At 35.5% G+C, this 26,546-nt stretch overlaps 1 protein-coding gene across 1 annotated transcript in view; it reads right to left on the reverse strand.

Moving 5' to 3' along the window:
• RpL5 (ribosomal protein L5) overlaps positions 1-26,546 on the reverse strand; it is a 101,055-nt gene that overhangs the window by 56,139 nt on the left and 18,370 nt on the right. Inside the window, exons 2-3 of the mRNA XM_090394978.1 lie at positions 20,952-21,021; positions 10,601-10,716 (exon numbers count right to left, since the gene is read on the reverse strand). Coding sequence (XP_090251104.1) covers positions 10,601-10,716; positions 20,952-21,021 — 186 coding nt within the window. The remainder of the gene's footprint in view (positions 1-10,600; positions 10,717-20,951; positions 21,022-26,546) is intronic.

The following is a 26,546-nucleotide window of genomic DNA, read 5'->3' on the forward strand; positions in this document are numbered from 1 at the left end:
TCCACCAACACTCCTAAATCCCTGGCCTCGTCAATCTGCTGGAGTACAGTTCCACCAATGTGATATACTGCTGATAATCTTTTCACCCCAAAATGCAAAACCTTACATTTTTCCACATTAAAATGACATCCATTCTCCTTAGCCGAGTCCTCCAAACTATCCCGCAAAATTTTGACATCCTGAGCATTCAATTATTGCTCTACCTAACTTTGCATCATCCGCAAACAGATGCACAGTTCCTCTCAGGTCCTTTCCTATATCGTTAATGAACGAATTAAACAGTAGTGGTCCAAGAACAGAACCCTGCAGCACATCACTAGTCACAGGACATCTTTTGGACTCTACTCCTGAATAATCCACTCTCTGATATCTCTCCATCAACCACCCTCCTAATCATCTCACCAACCCTATATCCATTCTCATATGCTGCAGTTTACTGATTAGAATTCCATGAGGTATCCTATCAAAGGCTTTAGTAAGGTCCAGTTCTACTGGACCAGTTCACTGTAAACCCGTTACCCTTATCCAGTTCAGCCGTCACTGTGTTATAGAACGTGAGCAAGTTACTGAGGCATGATCTACCCTTCACAAAACCATGCTGTCCCACATACAGTATCCAATTTTCATCTATCCAATCTTGTATTTTCCTCTTGACTATTTTCTCCAAGACCTTGACAACAATTCCTGATATGCTGATCGGTCAGTAATTTTCAACAGCAGTCTTGGAACCTCCTTTATGCAGTGGAACTATTTTCCCCTCTTTCCACCCCCTTGGGACTAACCCAGACCAGAGACTCAAAATAAACAAAATGGTCAAAGGCACTGACAATTCTTTAGCCGCTTCTCAAGCTGGTATCCATCCAATCCCGCAGATGAATTGACATTGAGGTTTTGTAATAGACTATTCACATCCACTTTATTCACAATTCCCGTATAAGCTGTTGGTTCTTCCATTTCTGCAATGTCACCACCTGGATGATATACTCTTGCAAAGTGCTCACTCAGTAATTCCACTATATCAACTGATTCGGTTATCTCCCTACCATCGGCATTCTTTAAAATCAATCTGCCGTATACATTTTTTTTTTAATTGAAACATATCGAAAAAACTGTTTGGGATTCTCTTTAGCCTGCATGGCTAATGCTCTTTCATAATCCACTTCTGCTTTTCTAACCACACTTGTTACCCCTTCTGGCCTGGGCTTTATACTGTTCATGTGCCTGCAGGTCACCTTTCTGCTTAAATTCCCTCCACAGTTGTTCCTTTTTTTTTGAAGCTCAAGCTTAATGGTTTTATTCATCTATTTAATCCCTACTTGATTTATTATTCGGACTCTAGCTATACAGTCAGCCATTGTCATATTAGACATATCAGTCATATCATTTTAATAAATATAATTTTATCAGTGATATCTTTAAACATCTTTTATTTCACTTTTAATTAACAAAACAGTATTTTTCATAAATAAAAATCATATAGATATTTAAATATCTTTACATAATCAAACAGTTAGCTAAATTTGTCAGAAGACAAATTATGTAGTTATCTGAATTAATTTTGACAATTGTCAATAGGATCCTACAAAAAAAATTTGCTGAACTTTTCCTAACATGTAGCATGACATTTCTAAAACTGCAAATTACATTTCTTTAGTTGTGAATTAGTTTTTACTGACCTATAATTTTGTTTTAAAGGAACTGAGGGAATTAGAAGTTTCCAGTTATTGTTGTTCAAGAAAGGAAAATCTATTCTTGCCTGCTGGTTGGCTGAGTGGTTAGCATTTCTTCTCTCTTCAACCAGTAGGCTATAGGGTCAGATTTTATAAGGAAGTGTAGGTGGCAGACAATGTTATGCAGTCCCACCACCCTTCTTATTAGGCCCTAAAATGGAATAAAACAGCAGGATTTCCAAATTATCTAATTCTTAGGCTGTCCATTTTGCAGGAGGTATTAAAAATACTAAAAATTGAATTTAACTAGATCATCTTTTACTTTACCAAAACTGTATGAAGATTATTCAAAAAAGTTACTTCTCTTATATGACTGTATCTGAAATATGGAAAGACTTTTCTGCAGTGCATCATTAAGTTAGAAATTTCGTTCCATTTATGTCACAAGACTATGCATATTTTCCATTATAAATAAACTGCTCACAACTAGATGTTTGTAGTATTGGGCGGTAATGATATCTGCAGTCATTATATGGTTGAATGATACCAAGAATATGATATTCGGGAAAAACAAAAAGACAGGTCATGTATACATAAGGGAAGGATGGAAAAGAAAAACAGGTGAGATTAAAAAAAAAAAATTGTACATAGGAAAATCTTTTTAAAAATAAATGTGCTTCCTCTTTAAGTTAAATTCTTCTTCTTTTCAGTCCACTGCTGCACAAAGGTCTCCGCCAGTTCTTTCCACCTTTCTGTGTTCTTGGCAATGGTTTCCCAATTTTTCCCAACAAATTTTGACACTTCATCACTCCACCTTCTATTAGGACGTCCTCAGTCTCGTTTCCCTTCTTATGGAATCCAGTTCATTAGTACAGTGGTCCATCACTCATCTTCTCTCCTGGATAGATGTCCAGCCCATTTCCATTTTAGTTGCTTATGGTGAAGAATGATGTCAGCGATGTGAGTCTGGCTTCTTATCCAGGTGTTTCGCTTCTTATCTTTTAATGTGATGCCTAGCATCAACCTCTCCATTTTTGAGTTGTTGTTAGTTTATTTGCCAGTGTTTTTGTTAGCGGCCAAGTTTCACAACCAGATGTGATGACTGGAAGTATACACTGGTTAAATGTCTTCCTTTTTAAACACAGTGGGACATCATTGTCTTGAAAAATGCTTTTAAATTTTCTGAATGCATCCCAGACAAGTTGAACTCTCCTATTTATTTCCTTTTGGAGTCCACAGTTTAGATCAATGAGATGACCTAAGTATGTCATCTCACTGATCTAAATGAGTTGACATACTTAGGTCATCTCATTTATGAAGAGACTCTTTCCAAGAAATTGTTTTCTATTATTGTTTTTTCTCTGTTTATTTCTAGACCGACATTTCTGCTTTCATGATATATGTCTTCTATCATTATATTAAGGTCTTCTGGAGTGTTTGCAAAAATTATATCATCTGCATCTCTTAGGTGTGTTAAGTTTGTTATTAATTTTTATAACAAGGTTTGTCCAGTTAATATTATTAAATTTCTTGAAGGACTAGAGTCTCCTTGTCGGACACCTTTTTCAATTTATTTTTCCTCTGAAAATTTATGGTCTTTTTGTTGTTTGTTGCTTATGAATTTGTTGGCTGCTGAGATTATTACTTCCGTAAGGTTTCTGCTTATTTTATTTGTCCTCTTCAAATATATTTATTAAGTCTAGTTTTTGATTGAGTTTTTCTTAGTAATCCTTCTTGTTTTCAATAGGTTTTAAGTCAAAACTTCTTGATTTTTTGTTGTTTAGCCATTTTATTCTTTCCAATTTAGGGTTTATTTTAATTTTGTCTCTCACCAGTCGGTGGTCACTTCCTGTTTTTACTTCATTTAGTACTGACATATGTTGAACTATTTCTTTATTGTTACACAGTATATAATGGACATTCTTAAAAAATGTATTCATAATGTAAAGCTTGTTACTGATAGAGAATTCTGTAAGTCATTCCTGAGTTGCTACTTGTAATATACGTATGGTCCTATTGTGTCTACTTAGTGAATGGGATTACCTACTTTGGCTTTAAAATCGCCCATTGCTAAAGTAAAGTTTTGATTACTATTTCTTTTTTTGTCTAGAGTGTGCTGCAGGGAGTCATAAAATGCTTCTATCTCTTCGTCAGTGTGGGAGATTTTGATGATCCTGATTTCAAGTTTGGAGTTTATTTCAAGTGTGATTTCTATTATTAGTCAAATTCACGTGAACTTAATTCATTTATCACAGTCAAACCAGAAACAAGTTTCTGTGGATGCTGAAGAAATTAATGAAAAATAAAACTTCAATTATCTGACTCCACAGTTGACAAAATTAATGGATGTTTTATCCATTAATTTTGAAATGATGGTATAAGTATAAACAGCTGATAACATAACATAACTTTTTAATAAGCAACAACATGTTTTTAAAACTTACCTAGTGTTGTCTGTCGTGTCTTTGAATATAGTTCATGAATAAATTGCTCATACTCATAATCAGTTTTGAAGTTTGTTGCTCTATTGCACACCACGACAAAGTATTTGTAGAGCTTCTTGCATTGATTGGAGGAGTTTCTAAAATTTGTTCTTCTATGCTTGTATTAGATTAACTTTCTTCTATTAATTTAAAGTTCTCATCAGAAGCAGCCTGACATATTTCCGACACTGTCATTGTAGCCACCACTTCAACGTTGAGGTGTGTATCAATATCCAACCAATTTTCAAATTCTTTTTTTGATATAGATTTCAAATGAAATTTTTGAAATTAAAAATTTCATTTGTAAGATAATCAAATTCTTCAGAAGGAGTTTCAGAGTTTGTCTTAAAAAATCCACCTTTTTGGATGCAGTTTTCAATAGTCTTCTCTGAAACTTACTTCCATGACATTGCTACCAAATGCATTTCATCGAAGGAAATCTTTTTTTTTTTGCAACTGCATTGCATCAGATTGGTATTTTATATAATCAAGTTCAGCTATAATTCTTGCACAAACTTCCCTGCAATAATACGTTTAAAAGCTTGTATGATGCCTCAGTCACATGGTTGAATTAACGATGTAGTGTTCACAGGCAATAAAATTACTTTGTTCTTTAACGATAAATTGTTTGTGTGCAGTGCAGTTGTCTACTAACAAGACAATTTTTCACTTTAAGTTAATCCCACTTTACTAACCAACTGTTGAAAATGTCATTATTCATCCAAGCATTTGCACTAGAACAGTAGTCAACAGGCAAACTTTTGACACCTTCAAAACATCGAGGATTTTTACTTTTTTCAATCTCTAGGAACTATCGATTATCATCTTTCATATTAGCACAACAAAGAACTGTCACTCGCTCTTGAACATTTAAATCCTTTAGTACTTCATTTTTAAACAAATACGTATGCTCAGGCACTGCACAAAAATAGAATCCTGTTTCTTCTGCATTGTAAATATCCTCGGAAGAATATTCAGTAATAATTTTTGGCCACCAGGTCTTAATCCACACATGAACTGATAAAAAATCAGCACTCTTTCCTTCACCATGAATACCCTTGTACACAATATTATCTCGCTTTTTCCACCTGTTAAACCACCCATCAGTTGCAATGAAATTTTGTTGCGCACTGTTTTTGCAAGTTCTGCTTTTTGATGCATTAAAGGCCCATTAATCGAAGTATCTTTTTCATGAACATTACTAAACCAAATTTTTAATGTTGATTCAACTTAAGTATCCTTACCAGATCTGAATCATCTCTTCCGATCTACCTTCTCATTAGAAAGAGCTGAAATTTCAATGTTTGATTTGTTTTTTTAAGATAAGGGTCAAAGCTATATAACTGAGAGGAGACCTCCACATAGCCTTTAAAGAAATGCGCAGAACCGACAAGGCTTTTGACCTAATGTCCAATCCTCACCTTCTCGTGGTGCATCCTGTTGGGTATCTACCTGGATACTGAACAAACAAGGATGGGCTGGCAATTTGGAATTTAGCTGACCAAATTGTATTCTTATTGGCTTAAACCAAAATACCAAATGATGGTACAACATGACAAAATTTCATACCTGCTGGGGTGTCGCCCAGTTAAACAAAGCCCCTGTTGTTTTTGCCAGGGAACCAGGGCAAACAGCAAAAAGTCAGCTACTGGAACAAATCTAAAACACACCCCAACTCAACATCACCAGAGTTAAAGATCAGTACTATCAACATAAGAAACCTGAATGGCAAAGAAATGGAGCTAGCTGAAAAATTGGATAAGTACCAGATCGACATAATTAGGTTGACTGAAACAAAAAAAAAAAAAAAAAAAAAGACGAAAACTGGTGAGGTCTTTCTGAGCAATAAATACAAAATGTTATATTCAGGCAATGACAATCAAGGAAAAGAAGGAGTAGCCATAATATTCAACACTAAATACGAGGCTAAGCTTCTTGAATGGCAAGCAGTCTCAAGTAGAGTGATATGACCAAATATGAGAATGGGAAACTGGACAATCAAACTGGACAAGATATCTGAAGTATCTTTGAATTTAAAATTGCTAAATGAAACAAGCAGTGATATAGTTCACCCACCGATTTGAGGTCGCTCGACACTTCTGCGCATGTCAGAAAAAGGAGAATCCATTCCGATAATAGGATAATCACAGTCTGTCTTCTGGGATATAATAATAAACAAACTGAGTTTGTTTATTATTACATGTCAAAAAATTTAGCTTTTCTTTTACGAACATTGCTGTTTTTAAAGTGTAACTATTTTGCTTGTATAACAGTTGGAAAAATGTACGTAGAGTGTTAATACGTGCAAATACTGCATTCTACATAAAACAATGTCACTTCGCCCCATGATAAGTTTCTTTTATTCTGTGACTTTTTAAAAGAAAATCCAATTTCATTAAGTATTTTCCTTAAATTTTTTCCAAGGAAAATTAATTTTTTCTTTAAGCACAGGAATCAATTTCGGAACAGTTGACACTCTTTTCTCGACCACGTAAAATTCGTGAATAGTTCTTTATATAACGTCTACATCGAAATCATTCAAAGCTAGGGTTTCGATGGTATTCTTTCTCTGGCGCTTTTTTTAGGAGATTTAAATTTTGCTTACCTTCACCTTTTGATTCCCTACGAATTCTTTTAACAGCAGACCCCGATACGCCCGCACTTGCACATTTTATGACTTGAGAAATGGGAACAAGAAGACCGCCTTCTGATGATTCTTTTTCACAGAATGTCAGCACATTATTCAATATTCTCTTGCAAGAGCTACTGAAACGTGTAACAATAGAACTTGTGGACTGTACCGGATCCATCATACAAATTAATAATAAAAAAATAATGCAAAAAGAGAACAACAAAAATCAAGCTAGTACAGCGACAGACAAGAAAGCATGTGATTTCGCATGTTGGCAACCAATTCGTGCATCCTTCATTTCTTTATCCCCTTCAGCATGAATAGACTATTCTTGGCACCAAGCCAAGAAGGGATCTAGAAATGGTGGGCGAACTATAGCACAGTAGTAAAAAACAATCGACAGGCATACAGTCAGGAACACATATCCATCCTTGAAGTAGAAAAAGCCATCAAAGGCTTGAAATGTGGAAAGGCAGCAGGAGTAGATGATATTCGACCAGAAATGATGAAGTCTTACAGTGGCTGCACTGCATAGTTCAGAAAGCCTGGGCAGAGGGACAAATTTCCGATGATTGGAACTGAGCTCTAATAGTACCCATATATAAAAAAGGAAATAAAATTGAATGTGAGATTAGAGAGGCATTTAATTACTGAGTGTTCTTGGTAAGATATATGCAAGTATACTTGAGAAACGGTTGAGAAGAATTATGGAAGAAAAGCATGGTGAAAAATAAGCTGGATTCAGGCCAAATAGAGCCTGTCAGGATCAGATCTTCACTTTACGACAAATAGTTGAGAAAGCATGGGAATATAACAAAGATCTAAACTTAAGTTTTGTCGATCTGGAAAAGGCATATGACAAGAGAGAGAAGCTATTCAATACGCCACAGTTACATGTCGTCAAATGGGGCATTATATCAAGCAATACTTAGTCTTTATTTGAGTTGTAAGTCAGCAGTTAGAACTGAAGGAAGTGTTAATGTCAGCTGTTTGCTTTATGCAGACGATGTTATACTTCTAAATAAATCCGCTACAAGTCTGCATGATTCCCTGACTAAATTGAACTGTTGTAATAGATTTGGTATGAAGGTCAATAATAAAAAGACAAAAACAATCAAAATAGCAGAATCGTTGAAAATGTCAACTGCATTTTGAACAGAGAACCTGTGGAACAAGTAAAACATTTCAGCTACTTAAGCACGATTTTTAGTGAATATGGTAAGTTTAATATGGAAATAGACAACAGAATCAACAAAGCTGGTATGATAGGAAGTCAACTGCATAGATTCATATGGAATAAAAGAGAAATTAGTTGGAACACTAAATTAGCTATATACAAGACAGTGTTCAAACCAGTTTTAACTGATGGATCTGAGAGCTGGGTCGGAAGTAAAACACTTGACCAAAGACTAGAGACCGCAGATATGAGAGTCCTGAGAAAGATTAGAGGCATGAACAGATGGCATCAATGGCAATATCATATTAAAAACGAGGATAATAGGAAAGAACTTGACATTGTCAGCATCCAGGAATGAGTTAGCAGAGCTAATGTCAGGTGGTATGGTCACTTAAATAGAATGGACGAGGAAAGATTAGCAAAACAAGTGTTCTCTGCAAGGTTGGCAGGAAAACGACCCAGAGTAAGACCAAGATATAGGTGGAATGATATGGTACAAAGTGCCTTAGACAATAGAAATATAAGATCTGATAATGTTGGAGTCTTGGCAAGTAACAGACTGATTGGGAGAAAAATTGTATATAGGAAGTTAGTAATGATGTAAATTTTTTATGTAATACTATCATATCCTGTTCACCCCTGAAGGTACTGGCAGGAATTTGATGATGATGAGATATTACACAAGAATGGTTGTGAAATTTTTGAATGTACAGTCGCAAAATGCAGCTGTAATTTAAAAATTTCACACTGACTCATTTTGGTCAACTTATCATAGCACTCAAAAAAATTCTTTGCTTTTCTTAAAAAGATAAATATTTACGTTTTTTACTTGCTCCTGTCATAATGCTAAGGGCTGTTTTAATGAGCACTTAAAGTCAAATTCACTTACTGAAAGACAGCACGAAATAAACTCAAAAAATCACAATTAGACCGTATTTATACCCCCCTCCCATATTTGCCTGGAAAATATAAGATTTATGGAAGAATAAGATTAAAGATCAACAAAAAATTCAGATTTCTACAAATGTTCTCTGAAAATTTTCTCCTGATTAACTGTTATTTCTTAGAACTCTGTGACGCAAAAGGCTAAACATTCGAGGATTTTGATAATACCTGGAACTTTTGATTATAATAGACGGATTGTTTTTTTTTTTTCATTTTAAATGGTGTGTTTTGGGATAGTCTAATTTGAGAACAACAGTCTATTGATAATATTACCTGCAATCGAAATAAGCAGATTCTACTGTGTGTGTGTATACATACATATACACGAATACCTTGTATAGCGCGGTTTTGAACAACGCGGGTTTTGGTCTAACACGGTTTTTATTATTACAAACACTAACATTGTCAACACTGACCGGCCACTCCCGGGCGCTACAAGTGACAGTCGAGAGCCACATTTATGCAGTAGTTATTCAATTGGCTCTCACGTAGACACGTTCTTTCCCCGCGGCATTTTATTATTTATGTTAATATTAGTATTTAATATTTTTTTATTATTTAAGTATGAGTGAAAAGAGACAAAACAAACAAGACACTGTTGGAGTAACAAACAAATGCAAGTGATTGACATTAGAGAAGAAACTCGAAATTTTTACCAAAACAAGCACCTTATGGTAGCTTGTTTTGGTAAAATACTTATAAGCTCTGTATTACTTAAATCTTTGTATTCTTAAGCCTGGCTCCCACTGATGAGACCTCAATAAAGGTCGAAACCAGTCTGGGTAGTGGCCACTTGCCTTTAATACATAGCATCATACATCTTCTCAAGGAGATGGGCTTTGCATTAAGGGTAAATATTAAGAATAGTGATGAGAGCTTTATCTACCTTTACCAAGAGTTGCCTTGACTTGCACTACTTTGCGGGTCAGCTAGACTTGCAATACGTGCAAGCACAAACTTGACTTGTTTGTCTTGATGATGAAAATATAATAAATTTAGTTTAATCCTTTATCCAAGTGTGTGCAAACAAAGTTTCGCCTGAAAGTATCTTCAGGACTGGGGTAAAGTGGTACAACACCGGGCGACTCCTTGCAAAGGTGGAGCAAGCTACCAACACTCCTATCTCAGTATCCCCCATCATGCAAAACACATCTCCTTGTGGATAGGTCTGTTTGCATTTTCAGTGTGTGTGTGTGTGTATACACACACACACACACACACACACATTGAAAATTAAAACCATACCACACCCATATGTAATGTGTCATTGTTGATGATGTTAGTATGTTGTGCCTTTGTGTACCATCCCCCCCCTTCCAAAAAAGCATTGTATGCACAAGTTGCAACGCAAGTTTATCAGCCATATTAAACATGTATATCAGCCAGAATTAAACCAAGAATATACAATATGACAATCTTTCAAATTTATAGGTTTATCAAGTGCTACCCAATGTTGTGAAATTCTCAGACAGTATAATTCATTTTTCTTTATTATTTACTATGATCAAAGTTAGGGAAAATTCTAGTCTTAATGTCAGAAATGAGCTCTTAAGCAAGAAGCATTAAGAAACAAGGTAAAATAAAGTTTAATTCCTTGAGTTTGAGCATATGCATATTCTGTCCAGTCTATATCAAGTAATTCCATTCTGTAAAATATTAAATATTGCATTTAACAAATAAAACTCAAAATTACCTGGCATATGATATCCCGGTTGGTGAAACGCACAATCATGCGATATTTGGGAGTATTGTATTTGTTCTTGTCTTGAACTACAAGACGTACTCTTGCATAATAATCTGTTTTACCCTCTATAAAAAAAAATAAATAAATAATTTAAAAATATATAATGTATTTTGAATTAATTTCTTAATCAACCATTTATAAATATAAATTTAGGACATGATACCTCAGAAATGTGGAAAAAAAAATTCAAATACTAAACTAAAAAGCATTTTTAGTTTAGTATTTTCTTGCACTGTTTGCTCATTTTATTAGGTTGTTTCACCCTTTCATTCATAATTTAACATTATGTAATACCTCGAGGGAATCCAATGACTCATCAAGAGAGAGTGTGCCAAGAGCATCGAACGAATTAACCCCTTTCAACTACTAACCGCACTCAAACTTGCTTAACTTTTTGCATGAGCCATTAGTAGCAGAGGTTCTACCAAACGACCAACCTTTGCTGGCAAAAAATCACTCCCCGGCAGGGAATTGAACCTAGGTCTCATGCGTGACAGGCAGGAATACTAACCACTATACTACCGAGAAATATAATTAATAACTATAACTATGTTTCCAAAATAGTCTTTCACTTTTATTTAGTAATTAAACTCAGTCAATTTTGTTTTGTTTTTTTACACCAGTTGTTGATAGGCACCCACTGAGAAATTGCCGCACTTAGTGATATGTTCATTGGAAGAATTAAGTATTTTTTTTACTATCAGTTCAGTCACATAATGTTAGTCTTAATAAGTGGAGTCTTCAGTAGCTCAAATTATGCCTTTAGAATTCATTGACAGTGCATCATGGTATAAACAACACTTGAGGGAAAACAGTTAATTTATTGAACTTATATTTTGCTGGAATTCCAACTAGTATCCTCAGAGCACAAAATTAGAAATGTTGTAAATATCACTTAGCTGCAGAAACAATTCAAATTGTAACTGAAGTGAAAATAATGTACTAAAGTGTCTCTAGGGGCATAAAAAAGGATATTAATTCAGAAAAGTCAGTGTAAGTGTGGTCTTAGAATGACAGTCTCTCAAATCTTTGCAAATTAATGTATTTCTATTTATTAAGGTTGGGGAGAGTGCTTCATAGCTGATGCCGATTCTAAAAAGTCTCTCAGACCTATATCGACTTGTGTGCAGCAAAGAAGTCTTTTTCCATTTGATCATGTGTGAAGGCGTATTAAGAACATGGTCTCCTTGTCCTGACTTGCCTTACAGATAACTGCAGATGTAGATTTTATGTTCTTCGAGATAGATGTCACCAGATAGATATGTTGCACAGAAGTCACTATAGGTCTAAGAGACTATTTTTGGATTCAGCATCAGCTATAAAGCATTCTCTCAATTTCAACAAATATAGCTGTATATAACTACATTTAAATGCTGTGTTTAAACAGTTGTAGAAACATTTCAAATGTAACTGAAAATGAATTAATGTCGTAACAAGTGCCCTTTATGAGCTGTGGGAACAAGGAACTTTATACATTCCATGATGCAATGTGCAGTTTGAAAGTAGAAGGGAGATTGTGTAGAGACTTTTACCTATCTTTTCTGATGTATCTTGATTATAAGGGATGGAAATACAGTTCACTCTTGAAGAACAGGTTTGAACTGCGCAGGTCCACTTATACACGTTTTTTTTTTTTTTTTTTTGAATAAATATATTGGAAATTTTTTTTGGATTGAACAATTTGAAAAAAAAAAACTCGCAGATGATCCATGTAGCTTAGAAATATCAAAAAAAAAAAGTTCTTTTCTAGCTACTCACTGATGAAGCCTCAAACTGAAACCGGTCTGGGTAGTGACCTCCCTCCATAACATAATAACAGCATACGTTTCCTAGGAAATGTGTTTTTACATTATGGAAAATACCTAAGAATAGCGATCTGAACTTTCCCCACCTTTGCAACGAGTTGTCCGGTATTGTACTACGTACTAGGGTCACTTGCATTAGCTCACGCTAAGTGTTCGCCGATACTTTATAGTTTACTATATTCGGCAAGAAACTCTCAGATTCCAATCTTTGAGTTTCTTATTCGGTTTTAAAACTATGTGGGATTTAATATCCCCTTATGTAATGTTTTCATTGCCGAAATGAAGCTTATTAGCTCTTTATACTTAAGTAACTTAATGGTTGCACCTGTTTGGAAACTCGTATTGCAGAGTATATAAGTTCTTTTTGCTATACACTTTGGTATTAGGTCTAGCTACTCACTGATGAAGCCTCAAAAAAGGCTGAAACTGGTCTGGGTAGTGACCTCCCTCCATAATGTAATAACAACATACATTTTATAGGAAATGTGTTTTTACATTATGGAAAATACCTAAGAATAGCAATCTGAACTTTCCCCACCTTTGCAACGAGTCGTCCGGTATTGCACTACGTACTAGGGTCACTTGCATTAGCTCACGCTAAGTGTTCGCCGATACTTTATAGTTTACTATATTCAGCAAGAAACTCTCTGATTACAATCTTTGAGTTTCTTATTCGGTTTTAAAACTATGTGGGATTTAATATCCCCTTAATTTATGTAATCAAAAAAAAAAGTTAGGTATGCAGATACTATTCTAATTTATTATTTACTATCACAAAATATACACAATTCTATTATAAAAAGGTAAAATTTATCAAAACTTTCACACACAAACACTTACAGAACATACATAGCCATTTGAAGTTGAGAGAAATGTAAACAAATGTAAAGATGCAGAGCTAAATGATAACTGCATAAAATTAACTATTAGTTAAATTAATTAATTAGCATAAAAATTTTATCATTCATTCATTAGTGCATAGACTAGGCTACCATGAAGCAATCATATCAATTGCACTAGACCAGTGTTTCTCAACCTTTCTAAGATCAAGGACCAGTAACTACGGAGCACTAAGTAACAGAGGCATAGCTGGGGGAGGGGGGGGGGTGATGAGCCCCAGGCAGCACTCTTTTGGTGTTTAAGAAATTTTGCCTTACTGTCTATAAAACAGCAACTGAGTGATGACTTTTTCAACAGACTTCGACAATATCATCGATGATTTTGCAAACAGAAAAGCAAGAAAAATAACATTTTAGAATGTTGGAATTAAAGATTTACTACAAAAATAAACAGGGTTTTTAATTTATTTCCCTATATGTCATTTTGACTTTTCGTAATTTTTTAAAAAACCTAAGTAGGAATTACCAACATTTCGGATAAACTGTGCCATTTAATAACATAATAAATTTAAAAGCATGTTTTGAATACGTATGGAAACATAATTAAATTGGAAGTAAACGATTAAAAGTGTATCATCATTGAACAGTATTAATTTTTATTAGACAAATAAATAATATGATCTAATTATGTTACTACTTACTTTTAAGGAGATGGTTGAGCTTCTCGGCCCTTGCAGAGTTGCTGGATATCTGGCTCAATATTGGTCAAATTCAGTCGAAGATCAGCACAGAAATACAGAAATCGTCTTCGACGATTTCTGTATTTTGTTTTTATTTGAAGGAGCATCCGACCGGTTAGCCTAGTGGCTTTGCGCTTCGCAACCATATGCCTGTGGGAAGGAGTGTCCGAGATTCTATTCCCGTCAACGACATGAGGAGCTTAAGGATCTTCCTCAGCCATAGCCAAGATAACTAGTCTTGGGCATGGACATCAGGGTTTTTGTCACCAGTTTATCTGGTGTTTTTCATCCTGCAAGCAGACAAACTGGTCCAAGGACACACATGGATTACAGACAGGAACACTGACCCAGCCATAGGTCTGATTCGTCAGCCTATGCCGGTCCTGGAGCCCAGATAAAATTTGGGGGGGGGGGGCTAGATGGTACAGTGAACTCCCATAAAAAGGGGGAATAAAGTATCATCACATGAAATTTATTTATTTGAAAGATAGATTGTAGAGAACTGCATGACGATTTTCAATGCCTCTTCAGATAATCTGGGAAATTCACTTCTTACTGAAGGTGAGATCCAAAATCGAGCCAAACCAAGATCACGGAATTGCTTTAAGTCCACTGTCATTTGAAAGCTCAATTAACCGTTCTATTTTCGATAACAAAAGGTCGTTCACGTGACTGCAAGCCTGAAATGGTTCGTGAACACACAGAAATTTCTTATAAAAGTTATTCGGAAAATATTTTCAAAATTCCGTTTCAGATTTTTGAGGTGGTCACAAACCCTTTCCAGAAACTCAGAAACAACAAAAATATCATTTTCCACTAAAAAGGATTCCAATGCTGGAAAAGGTGCAAATTGTTCTGTCTTTTACATAATTAATCCATAAAACCAGCTTTTTCTCGAATGCCTTTATTTTGTCGTAGGCATCAAGAACAGTTAAAGAATTTTCCTGAAGGGAGAGATTTAGTTCATTTAATTTCGAAAAAATGTCTGAAAGATAGGATAGTGTTGATAACCATGCTTCGTCAACAAGGAGCGATGCAAAATCAGAATTATGTCATCATCATCATCACCAAATTCCTGCCGTGTACCCTCAAGGGGTGTAAAGGATATGATAGTACTACATGAAAAAATTACATCATTACTAACTTCCAATCTACAATTTTCCTCCAAATCAGTCTGTTACTTGTCGAGACTCCAATATTATCAGATGTTATATTTCTCTTCTCTAAGGCACTTTGTACCGTATCAACCCACCTACATCATGGTCTTCCTCTGGGTCGTTTTGCTGCCAACCTGGCAGAGAACACTTGTTTTGCTAATCTTTCTTTGCCCATTCTGTTTAAGTGACCATACCACCTGAGATTAGCTCTGCTAATGCATTCCTGGATGTTGACAATGTGAAGTTCTTTCCTAATATCCTCGTTTTTAATATGATTTTGCCATTGATGCCATCTGTTCATGCCTATAATCTTTCTCAGGACTTTCATATCTGCGGTCTCTAGTCTTTGGTCAAGTGTTTTACTTCTGACCCAGCTCTCAAATCCATAAGTTACAACTGGTTTGAACACTGTCTTGTATATAGCTAATCTAGTGTTCCAACTAACTTCTCTTTTATTCCATATGAATTTATGCAGTTGACTTCCTACAATACCAGCTTTGTTGATTCTGTCGTCTATTTCCATATTTAATTTACCATCTTCAGTAAAAATCGTGCCTAAGTAGCTGAAATGTTTCACTCGTTCCACAGGTTTTCCATTCACAACTCAGTTGACATTTTCAATGATTCTCCCTATTTTCATTGTCTTTGTCTTTTTATTGCTGACTTTCATACCATATCTATTACTAGAGCTATTCAATTCAGTCAGAGAATCTTGAAGACTTATAGCGGATTTATTTAGAAATATAACATCATCCGCATAAAGCAAAGAGCTGACATTAACATCTCCAATTTTGATATCATGTTTAATACCACTTTCCTTCATAATGTGATCCATATAGATAATGAATAACAGAGGGGATAATGTACATCCTTGTCTCACACCAGATTTAACATTAAACCATCTTCCTGTACTTCCTTCAATTCTAACTGCTGACTTACAACTCAAATAAAGACTAACTATTGCTTGATATAATGCCCCAATGAGACCATATAACTGTAGCATATTGAATAGCTTCTCTCTTGGCACATTGTCATATGCATTTTCCAAATCAACAAAACTTAAATACAGATCTCTGTTATATTCCCATGCTTTCTCGACTATTTGTCGTAAAGTGAAAATCTGATCCTGACAGCCTCTATTTGGCCTGAATCCAGCTTGTACTTCACCAAGCTTTTCTTCCAGAATTCTTCTCAACAGTTTCTCAAGTATACTTGCATAGATCTTCCCAGGAACAATCAGTAGGGAAATACCTCTGTAATTCTCACATTCAGTTTTATTTCCCTTTTTATATATGGGTACTATGAGAGCTCTACTCCAATCATCAGGAATTCGTCCCTCTGTCCAGGCTTTCTGAACTATGCAGTGCAGCCACTGTAAGACTCTTATACTGCCATACTTCAGCATTTCTGGTCGAACATCATCTACCCTGCTGCCTTTCCACATTTCAAGCCTTTGATGGATTTTTCTACTTCAAGTATGGATATGTATTCCTGACTGTATGCCTGGTCAGTGTTTTTTACCACTGTGCTGTCATCACTGCTTGTTTCATTTAGCAGTTTTTCAAAGTAATTACTCCATACTTCAAGGATATCTTTTTCTCCCGTTTTCATGTTATTACCTTTATCATCTCTAACTCCTTTTACAGCACTCTTTCCTCCAATTCTAAGCTTCTTCAACAACCTCCAGAATATCTTACCACCACCTTGATATTTATTTTCTATATTCTTGCCAAACTCCTCCCATGACTTTTGTTTAGCAAGTTTTACACACTGTTTAGCATTCTCGCATTTGTCTCTGTATTCTCTAAGAGCACAAGCTTTTGACAGGAATTTGACAGGAACTTTTGATATGCTTTCTTCTTTTCCTTCACTACCTCTTTAACTTCCTGTGTCCACCAGGGAGTTCTGATTTTTTTATCCTTGCAGATAACCTCACCACATGCCTCTCTGGTAGAATCAATCAATGTTTTCTTCAGCGTTTGCCACTGAATCTCCAAGGCTTGATTCCTGTTCTCAAACTCTTTTATTTTTTCTTCAATAATCTTTGTGTATTTTAGTCTACAATTCACATCTGAGAGCTGTTCAACTTTTATTCGCTTTAAAACTTTCTTACATGTTATTGTTTTCAATATGAAATTCAATTTTATCCTGCTCATGACTAAATACTGATTGCTTCCAATTTCAAATCCTCTGTACACTCTGGTGTCCTGGACCAGGGAGAAAACATCACTCTCAACAATAACAGTCAATGAGACTTTTCTTATTCCTTGCCTCTTCTCTCCATGTGAATTTTTGCGCATTTTTATGTTGGAACATGGTGTTAGTAATAACCATTCCATGTCCTGAGCAGAAATCCAACAGATATTTGCCATTATTATTAGCTTTGCTCTTTTGTCCAAATTTTCCCAAAATATTTTTGTATGTCTCACAATCACTTCCTAATCTGCTATTTAGATCCCCAACAATGACCAACTTTTCCTTTTTCATTGTGTCAGATGCTTTTTCTAAAGCCTCAAAAAATTCCTCCACTTCTACCTTAGTAGACCCTTCTATGGGACCATAGGCACAAATAAGTCTGATTGTTCAGTTTCCCATTCTCATATTTGGTCATATCACTCTACTTGAGACCGCCTGCCATTCAAGATTAGCCTCACATTTTGTGTTCCGTCTATTTATAGCATAATAAAGGCTGTTCTTAACTCTTTCGATTAACTGAGATTCTATATCATCTGCCATATCATTAATTCTGCGACCGACAGTGTCATTTGAAAGAGGAATCAAATAAACATCTTTTAGTAAGTTGTTGCCAAATATTGTTTTTACCACATCTTTAATAGCTAGAAGTAGCAAATTTTCCCTGATAAAATGAGGTTTCCCTGTTTTCGCTGTGCCCAAATTTAAGAGATAGGATTTTTCACATCACAATGTTTAGCTTCTAAATGTCGGAGTTTTGCAGGTTTCATGCACTCGTTTGACAACACATCATAACACATTGAGGTTTCTATTCACTTTCATCTCCACACCAAGTAAACCCGAATTCCAAATATAAACTGTTATATTTCCTATTGTATTTTTCTTTGAACTGCTTGTTTTTTCTTCTTTAATAGTATCAGATTTACTCGCCAGTACAACACTTGTATTGCAATTAGGGTTAGCATCACCTGTTTCATTTGCCCTTCTTTTCAAGGTCCTAGTTCTAAGCCACTTTTCCATTATTAAAAAACATTTCTGAAAAATATATATAAATATATAATATTGGGGTTAACTCAGGACACTTTGTCCAAGTATCACTTAGCACTTCTCAAGATATACTGAGCCTTGGTTGAAGGAGGGAAACCTTCAATAATAAAAATCAATAAACAAGCCATTGGTTGAAATGTGGATAACACATGTTCACTTCAAATCTGAAAAAAAAAAAAAAAAAAAAAAAAAAAAAAAAAAAAACAGCAGGGGAAGGCAGAAGCAATAAAACTATATTATTGTTCACTTCACCACTCTTTTTGTCATTCTGCTGCTACAAATTTAGCAGCAGAATGACAAATAATAAAAAAGGTGAAGTGAACAACAATATAGTTTTATTGTTTTTGAACATTGACAATTGAATATTGTTCTCTGAACATTGACAATATTTATTGTTGTTTTTTTTAGGTCTCCATTTGATTTCAATAATTTTTACTTATTCAATTTTAATTTGTTTAGATAATTAAAAAATATATATTTAATTAATTTAAGTCTGCCTGCAGACCTTGAGAAACACTGCACTAGACTACCATGAAGCAATCATATTAATGCTTCTTTGTTATCAATGCAGAATCATTATACCTGTAAATAAATATGAATTTATTTTCACATTACCTTTTCATTTTTGATGTCCAGTGTTTAGCATCATATAAGACAAAACTGATGTAGGTATTGACCAATATATGATTCATCTTGTAAAAGATGTAAACTTATGGTATTGATAAATATAGCACATTTTTGTAAATGTATTTTCACTTCCTTATGATTTTCTTATTATTGCAGGAATATAATAAGTATACATACATACCATACAAAAGATGTGTTAACCGGTAAGGCATCTGGTCAACAGTAGTCTATTAGCAGTCAAAACAAATATCTAAGAGCTAAACAAATATCCAATTGTCTCGTGAATTTTCTGAAGCTCTCCATTGAGGGATCATTATCCATAAAAAAAAGCTTCCTAACTTTCGTGCCAAGTCCTATAATTCTAATTTCTTTAAACTGAATTCTTTAACAAGATTCATCCCAATCAGAATCTTCTGCAGAACTTCTCCTCCATTTGGTTCGATGTCATCTATTAATTGTACCAGTTCCTCCTCATTTAAATGTGTTTCCCCATCAATTAATTCACTAATTTTGTTTTCAACCATATCGCAAAAGCCCTCTAAGTGGCATTACTATAAAAATTAATTTTTACATAAAAAAAAAACAATACATATTGTATGTAACTCACCAAAAAATAAAGTGCTCAGCTTGAGATTAACACACTTATGACTTTTAATGTGATTTCCTGGCAGAAACGAAGACAATTTTGAACAAGAAATACTTTATACAGCAATTTATAAGCAATTGAAGTACGTCATTATCATAATGTGCATCATTATGTATAATGTACAGCATATATGTATAATGTATAATAATAAAGGGTATTTTCCCTAATATAAATTCGCTGCTTATAACTACATGTGCAATACAGACAGACGCAAATTTAATGAAGATAAAATTTGATTTTTAAGTCACATAGTGAAAAATATATGAAAAGATAAAAAGTTAATACATTTGCAGACCGCATTATATCGAAACCGTGTCATACGAGAGTTACCTGTATTCCCTCCACAAGTTATGCCTACAACTCCTGCTTAATGATGCTATTCATCCATCTAACTCCTACTTGATTTATCCTTCTGAGTATATGGTCTGATATTGCTTTCTTCAAACATTACTTGACCATATCCCATGCACTACCAACATTGCTTCTCTTCAAATTCTTATGCCATGGCACTGCTGAAAGCTGATCCCTCAAGCTTGTCATACTCACCTGCTTCGTAATTCCAAAAACATCCCTTCTTTAGAGAAAATTCTGCATGTCTAGCAATCTTCCAGGTCAAGACTACATGATCACTTCCCCCCCAATAATTGGAGGTAACATAGCTGGATTGCTACTATTTAGTTCTTTGATATCTTTGCAGTTTTCTCAAGCTAGTAATTATTATCATCCAAATATAAAAATTCTATTAATTACTGCTTTTTTTCTACTTTCTGCATAGATTAGTTTCTATGTAAAGCATGCACTGCCTACCTATAATATGACCACAGAAGAAGAGCTCTCATTGGAAGACTGCCAAGAAGAGTCAATTCATGTTGAAGGGGAGAAAGAAATAAGGTGATAAACGAATTGGGCAACAAGCGAAATCACATAATTTATAGGTAAAATTTTCCAACTGTTATACAAGCAAAATAGTTACTACTTTAAAATCTACAATGATCATAAGAGAGAAGTCAATTTTCCGATGTGTAATAATAAACAACTCATCCCACAATACGGATTGATTACCCTATTATCGGAATGGATTCTCCTTCTGTTGACATGGGCAGAAGTGTCGAAGAGTCTTGTATCTGTGGGCGTACTATACTTAAGAGAACAGATTCAACACAAGATGACTTACTTTCTGGAATGAAAGTGCTAAAAAAACAAATACATACTGTTTAGCTGAAAATGAAATAACAAAACTACCTACCTCTTCTCCTCCTAAATTTAACTTGAAATCTCTTGAAGTATGCTTTATTCTTCACCACTTTAACAAACCCCTAAATAATGCAAGTAAATAAATAACATTATTTCTATTTGATACATCAAATATCATATAAACATTTAAAATTTATCAATGAAATAGCAAAATTACTTGACATGATTTGCTTCATGGATAAATAAACAAAACTTTTATGTTATTTCTCAATAGTTTCAAATATACATTATAGGAAGCATCAATAGGAAGCCACTGCAAAATAGTCACTCAGTAGCTCAATTTCATCTGTCGCTGTTACCTCTCTGTTTACTTCAATGTTTCTGTTGTTATTTTTTTTTAATATTTGATCTACACACAAAAGACAACAAGACCTATAGGTGCATCAGTGCCATGTGTGGTCAAGAGGAATAGAAGAGGGAATCTGTTCCTGTTTTGCTTGAACAGCTGACGTTCAAGCAAATGATTTAATGCTAAATGGAATGCTAAAATGCTAAAATTCAGCTAAATGGAATGAAAGAGGAAGCAGTGAAGTTGGTTCGGTGAGTTTCAAGATGGACTGTAAAAGGGTGTTAGTTAGCAGTAGCTCTTCTAATGATTTTGGAGAGTGGAGGAATAATAGTGGTCAATTCAGCAGAGCACTGTCCATGAAAGTATCTGTAGAAGAGGTACAGGAAAACTTTGCTTAATATGATCAATTAATACAATTAATGTGCACTAAGCAAAATTGTGTTAAGCAAATACAATAAACAATAGGAATAATTATAATTCACCCATCAGTTAGCATAAATTTGAAGAAAAAAATGTATAAGCTACATTATAGAATAAAAATCACCAAAGTTAATAAAAATCAAGCAAAGATGTTTGAATCGTGTTCAACTTTTTCATCTTGTTATGCAATTCTGTATAATTGGCGACTGCTTTATCAAGATTTCAGTGGACTTCGAAGCTTCATTCCACATCAGGATCAGCATCAAAAATTATTTCCTCAGCATACTCAATGTGACTAAAAACTAGCTAAAGTTGCAGTTAGCTTCTTAGTTGTAACATTCTTTTCTTGTTTGCACTCCTTTTCGCTTAAATGTTCTGAATGAAAATTGAGCAAGTTTCTTATATCTTCATTATCCAGTATATTAAATCCAAATTCTCTTCTAATTGTGCTGATTTCTTCAGCAATGTTAGATCTTGGGTTTTGCACACAATAAACTAACATAGGCTTCAGTTTAAGTCACCTTCTGCATTGCCTCCTAATAAAAGCATAAGACGATCTTTAGGTACTCTGTATCCTTTTTGAGATGCTTCGGTTTTAGCTAGAAAAGTTTTTATTGGCATACACTTCCAAAAGGGACCAATCTCATCGCCAATGAATATTTGTCAATTGTCATAATCACTCTCCTGAATTATCCTTTGTAATACTTCAGAAAACTTGGCAGCAGAATCTTTTTAGCACTAGCAGATTCCTCAGTTCTTACGTTATGCAGTCCTGTTCGATCTTTAAAACAGTCAAACCATCCTAAACTCACAGCAAAGCTTTCAGATTACTCTCAAAATTTGGTCTCTTCCAATAAGGTAAAAATATTGAGAGTTTTTGCCTGAATATTCCATGTACTAAGAAGTATTCTTCTTTGGTTATAATCCTCAATCCACTGTGATAGAAGACACTCCATCTCGTCATTAAATGGCTTCTATTTCGCATAATATGCATGCTTAAAGAAGCAAATTTTCCTTATTCTTTGCTCTTATTTAATGTAGTCCAAACTGTAGACTCACTGTATGCCAGGTCTTGCACAATCATTGTATTACTAGTGCCACTTTCATGTCTCTTAATGACTTCCAACTTTTGAGCTTGCTGCAGTGCAGATTGGCGACAAAAAATTTCGCGTAACGTAAAAAAATCGTGTTAACTGATTAATCATTCGCTTAAAGCGAGAAATAGTATCGTTTCATTCAATCGCACTAACTGATTATTGTGCATATCAAATTCACGATAAGCAAGATTTTCCAGTACAAGGCAGAAACTGAATGTCTGTGAGAGAGAGCTCATTAATTAGCCAGGTAGTCCTCTTCTTGATAGAACTGAGCAATTTCAGAGAGGATTTTGGGAGAAGTATTCCTTGGCTGTGCAGATTTGGGATTTTTATACTTAGAAGCTATGGAGTTGTGATGGAGTGTATTGTGTGAAAAAGTACACCAAGTTTTTTCGTAGCTGCAGAAACTATAGTTGAAATGTGGTTATTACAGGAAAGATTAAAGGTGCAGGTCAGTCCAAGAAGAGAAATCTGATTGTGTGTGGATTTTTTCAAAATTACTGAAGTAAGAGAGAGGGATGTAAGCTCTTTTTTTCAAGAGAGTGGATAGGACTGAGTTTTGGTGGCATTGAAGTTTACAAGGTCATTCTTGCCCCACTGGGAAACATTTAAGAGGTCTGGGTTCAGATTGCAGTTCGTGATAGATCTTCAGAATTCTAATACTTGAGAACTACAAGGTTTGTCAACTGAAAGGGACGAATGGCATGTACTGTCATCAGCAAAGCTATGGATAGGATTGGAAGTCTGTGAAAGCAGGTCATTTATATACAAGAGGAAGAGAGTGCATGAAAGAACAGAACCCTGGGGTATTCCTGCATTGGAGGGGAAATCTGAGGTGAGGAAACCGTCCACCATGACATATAGTGAGTGCCCAGTGAGAAAGCTGTTGAAAGTTTTTCCACTTGCTTATACAAGAAATTAAAGGGCAAGAAATTATATTCTTGGTACATGTGAAGTAACTTCATGACTTGGCAACTCATATGTAGAGGCTAATGACTTCACATCACATGCCTTAGTATCCCATAATCCAAACCACATATCCTTACAGATATGTATAATGCAGTGAATTATGGGAAGGGTCAATACCCAGATCAGTTTCGACTTTTATTAAGGTCTTATCAGTGGGAGCCAAGCAATTTACAGTGAGAAAGTTAGCGATCCACAGTTGCAGTGTGGAAGGCAGACCATAGGATAGCAGTTTGCTAAGTTGGCCCCTGTGCCAAACCTAATCAAATGTCCTTGAAATGTCGAAGCCAACCATGAGTTTCTCCAAATTTTCCATGGCTTGAGTCCAGATGGGTGGTGATAGTAAGAAGATCAGCTGTAGTCACGAGTGGCAGAATCCATACTGCTGGTCACTGATTAGTTGGTTATGTCTCTGGGTGGTTCAAGATTTGGTTATTGATGACCTGCTCCATAATTTTAGAGAGAACAGAAGTGAGTGCAACTGGATGGTAGTTTGTTGATTGACTTTTATCATCTTTTTTGATAGGGGTTAGTTCTTGGCCACAATAGGCGGGATATTATCAGGACCAGATGAATTGTTTGTGTTCATGTTCAGGTTATTAAGGATTCTTCAGATTTCGTTTTTGTCAGAAGACTGGGTGATGTGAAGAGAGCTGTTCATGGAGTGGAGGAAACTTTGCCCAGGTCACATGCGGGAATTGGAAGAGAAGAGTGATGCCAGTAAGTTGGCCTTGTCTTTAGATGAGTTAACTACAGTACCATCCAGATGTGAGAATGGTCAAAATCTGTGTGGGCAGAAGTCGTGGCAAGGGACCAGAAAGAGCAACTGCCGTTTGGGCAGGGGGAAAGTCTGCAACATTGGGACCTTTAAAAGTCTTGAACTTCGTGATGATATTTTTATAACTGTTATGGGCTGCAGTATATGCAGTGTGAGCAACTGGAGTTTTGGTCTTGAGCCATTTGTGGTAAGCACAGGATTCTTCCTTTACAGCACTGGCACATTTTTTTATGAGAATTTGAAGTGGAATAAAGGATGAAAGCCTTCATTCCTGTGAGGATGATTTCTGTTATTTGGTCTCAACAGGTGTTTGGATCAGAAGAACTGAAGTAGTCAGACCATGAGAAGGTGGAATAGAAGCCATAGAGGGATTTTCCCAGTTGACACCCTTGTACTGCCAAAGAACATGAGACTGCGAACTGGATGGGGGAGGGGGGTGAAGGTTGGTCAGTGGCAAAAGAGGCTTGTATGAGGTTATGATCAGAGTTGCCAAGAGGAGAACTGACAACCACAGTATACTTAGAAGGAGAGCTTGTTAGGATGAGATCAAGTGTATGCTGGCAAATTGGAGGGGATTGTCAGATATTCTGGTAAGAAAACTGACGATCTGATAGGTCATTGCTGATGGCAAACAACTCGGTATTCCTGCCTGCTTGATTGGTGATACTGGAGAAGGGAAACCAGTATGAGCTATGGGCACTGAAATCTCCCAAGAAGGATGACCTCACTATTAGGGTATTTCGACTGCAGAAAGTTGAGATTTCAGTGCCCATAGCTCATACTGTTGAGTGCAACTTTTGGTTTAGATGATGGTGCACATTGTTTGTAATGCTGTTTAAACTCTATATGTTGGTGAAATGGATGAGGGTTTTTTTTTTTTTTTTTTTTTTAAACTAGATTGGATTTTCAAGGTTTTTGGGGTGGATTTTTCATGAATTTTTTCAACAATTTTTTATTATAAAATTTTTGAGATCTGCAATAAAATTGCATTTCTTTGAGTTGTGGTTCATTATATTTTGTGAGGAGGAGAAATAGGAAATGAAGTATACAGTGAGAAGTGGCAGACTCACAAACATATCATCCACACAGAGTGAACTCGGTCTACTGTCCATTGGTGGCCTCGACAGTTTCCCCTGCAGCCACAGTATTTGGTCTCCCTCCAATCACTAATTAGCAAAATATGTGGTTATAGGATTTGACACTAGATTGGGAAGCCTCGAGATTTGTTACTAACTGGTTCAGTCCCATGTACGGCCAGTCTGCAGAACCATTTTTCTGCTGTAACCTCGGAATGGGTGAAGGATCCAGCCCCCCCCCCCCCCCTTACAGTGAGATTGCTATGTCATTGAAGGTATCACTCTCACTGCATGTGGGAAGTGTGGCAGAGGGGACAGAAACGGAAAAACAGAAACTTGCTCCAGTGACCAAACATGGCTCCAGCCACTTCAGGTCTCTATTAAGCAATGTGGCAATATTCTACTAGCTGATGGAAGACATCTATCCTATTTGCTCAGCCATATGGCTGGTATGCTACCATACTAGGGAAATGATTATGAGCAATGGGAAGACATCTACCATCTAGATAATATAATAAAATATATTTTGATAACACACATGTAAAGTGGTCACTCAGTAGCTCAACCATTATGGCTGCCTCCATTACCTCTCTACCATCTGCATTTGTTATCCTTCCACAATATCCTCCTGCATGCCACATAATGAAAAAAACTCTGGGTTTCCTCTTGCCTGCTCAGCTAATTTTTTCTCATAATCTGATTATTCCTTTCTTATCATGCTTAGTCACCTTTTTCCTTATACAAAATTCTATTTTATTTTTTTCAGCTCATGCTTAATAATACTTCCCACTAGCTCCCACCCAATTTATCCTCCTGACTTGGGTATACACTGATATTGCTTCCACCAGATACCCCTTGATTATTATTATTAAGTAACAGGGAGTCCAAAGACTCATAGAGGGAGGGCACCAACTCCACAACTCTCTGTCTCCACCACTCAAATCCACACTACCAATGACAA

The sequence above is a fragment of the Typopeltis vanoorti genome, chromosome 1 (genome assembly GCF_054136105.1).
Source record: "Typopeltis vanoorti isolate ZY-2024b chromosome 1, IOZ_Tvanoo_1.0, whole genome shotgun sequence".
Taxonomy (NCBI): domain Eukaryota; kingdom Metazoa; phylum Arthropoda; class Arachnida; order Uropygi; family Thelyphonidae; genus Typopeltis; species Typopeltis vanoorti.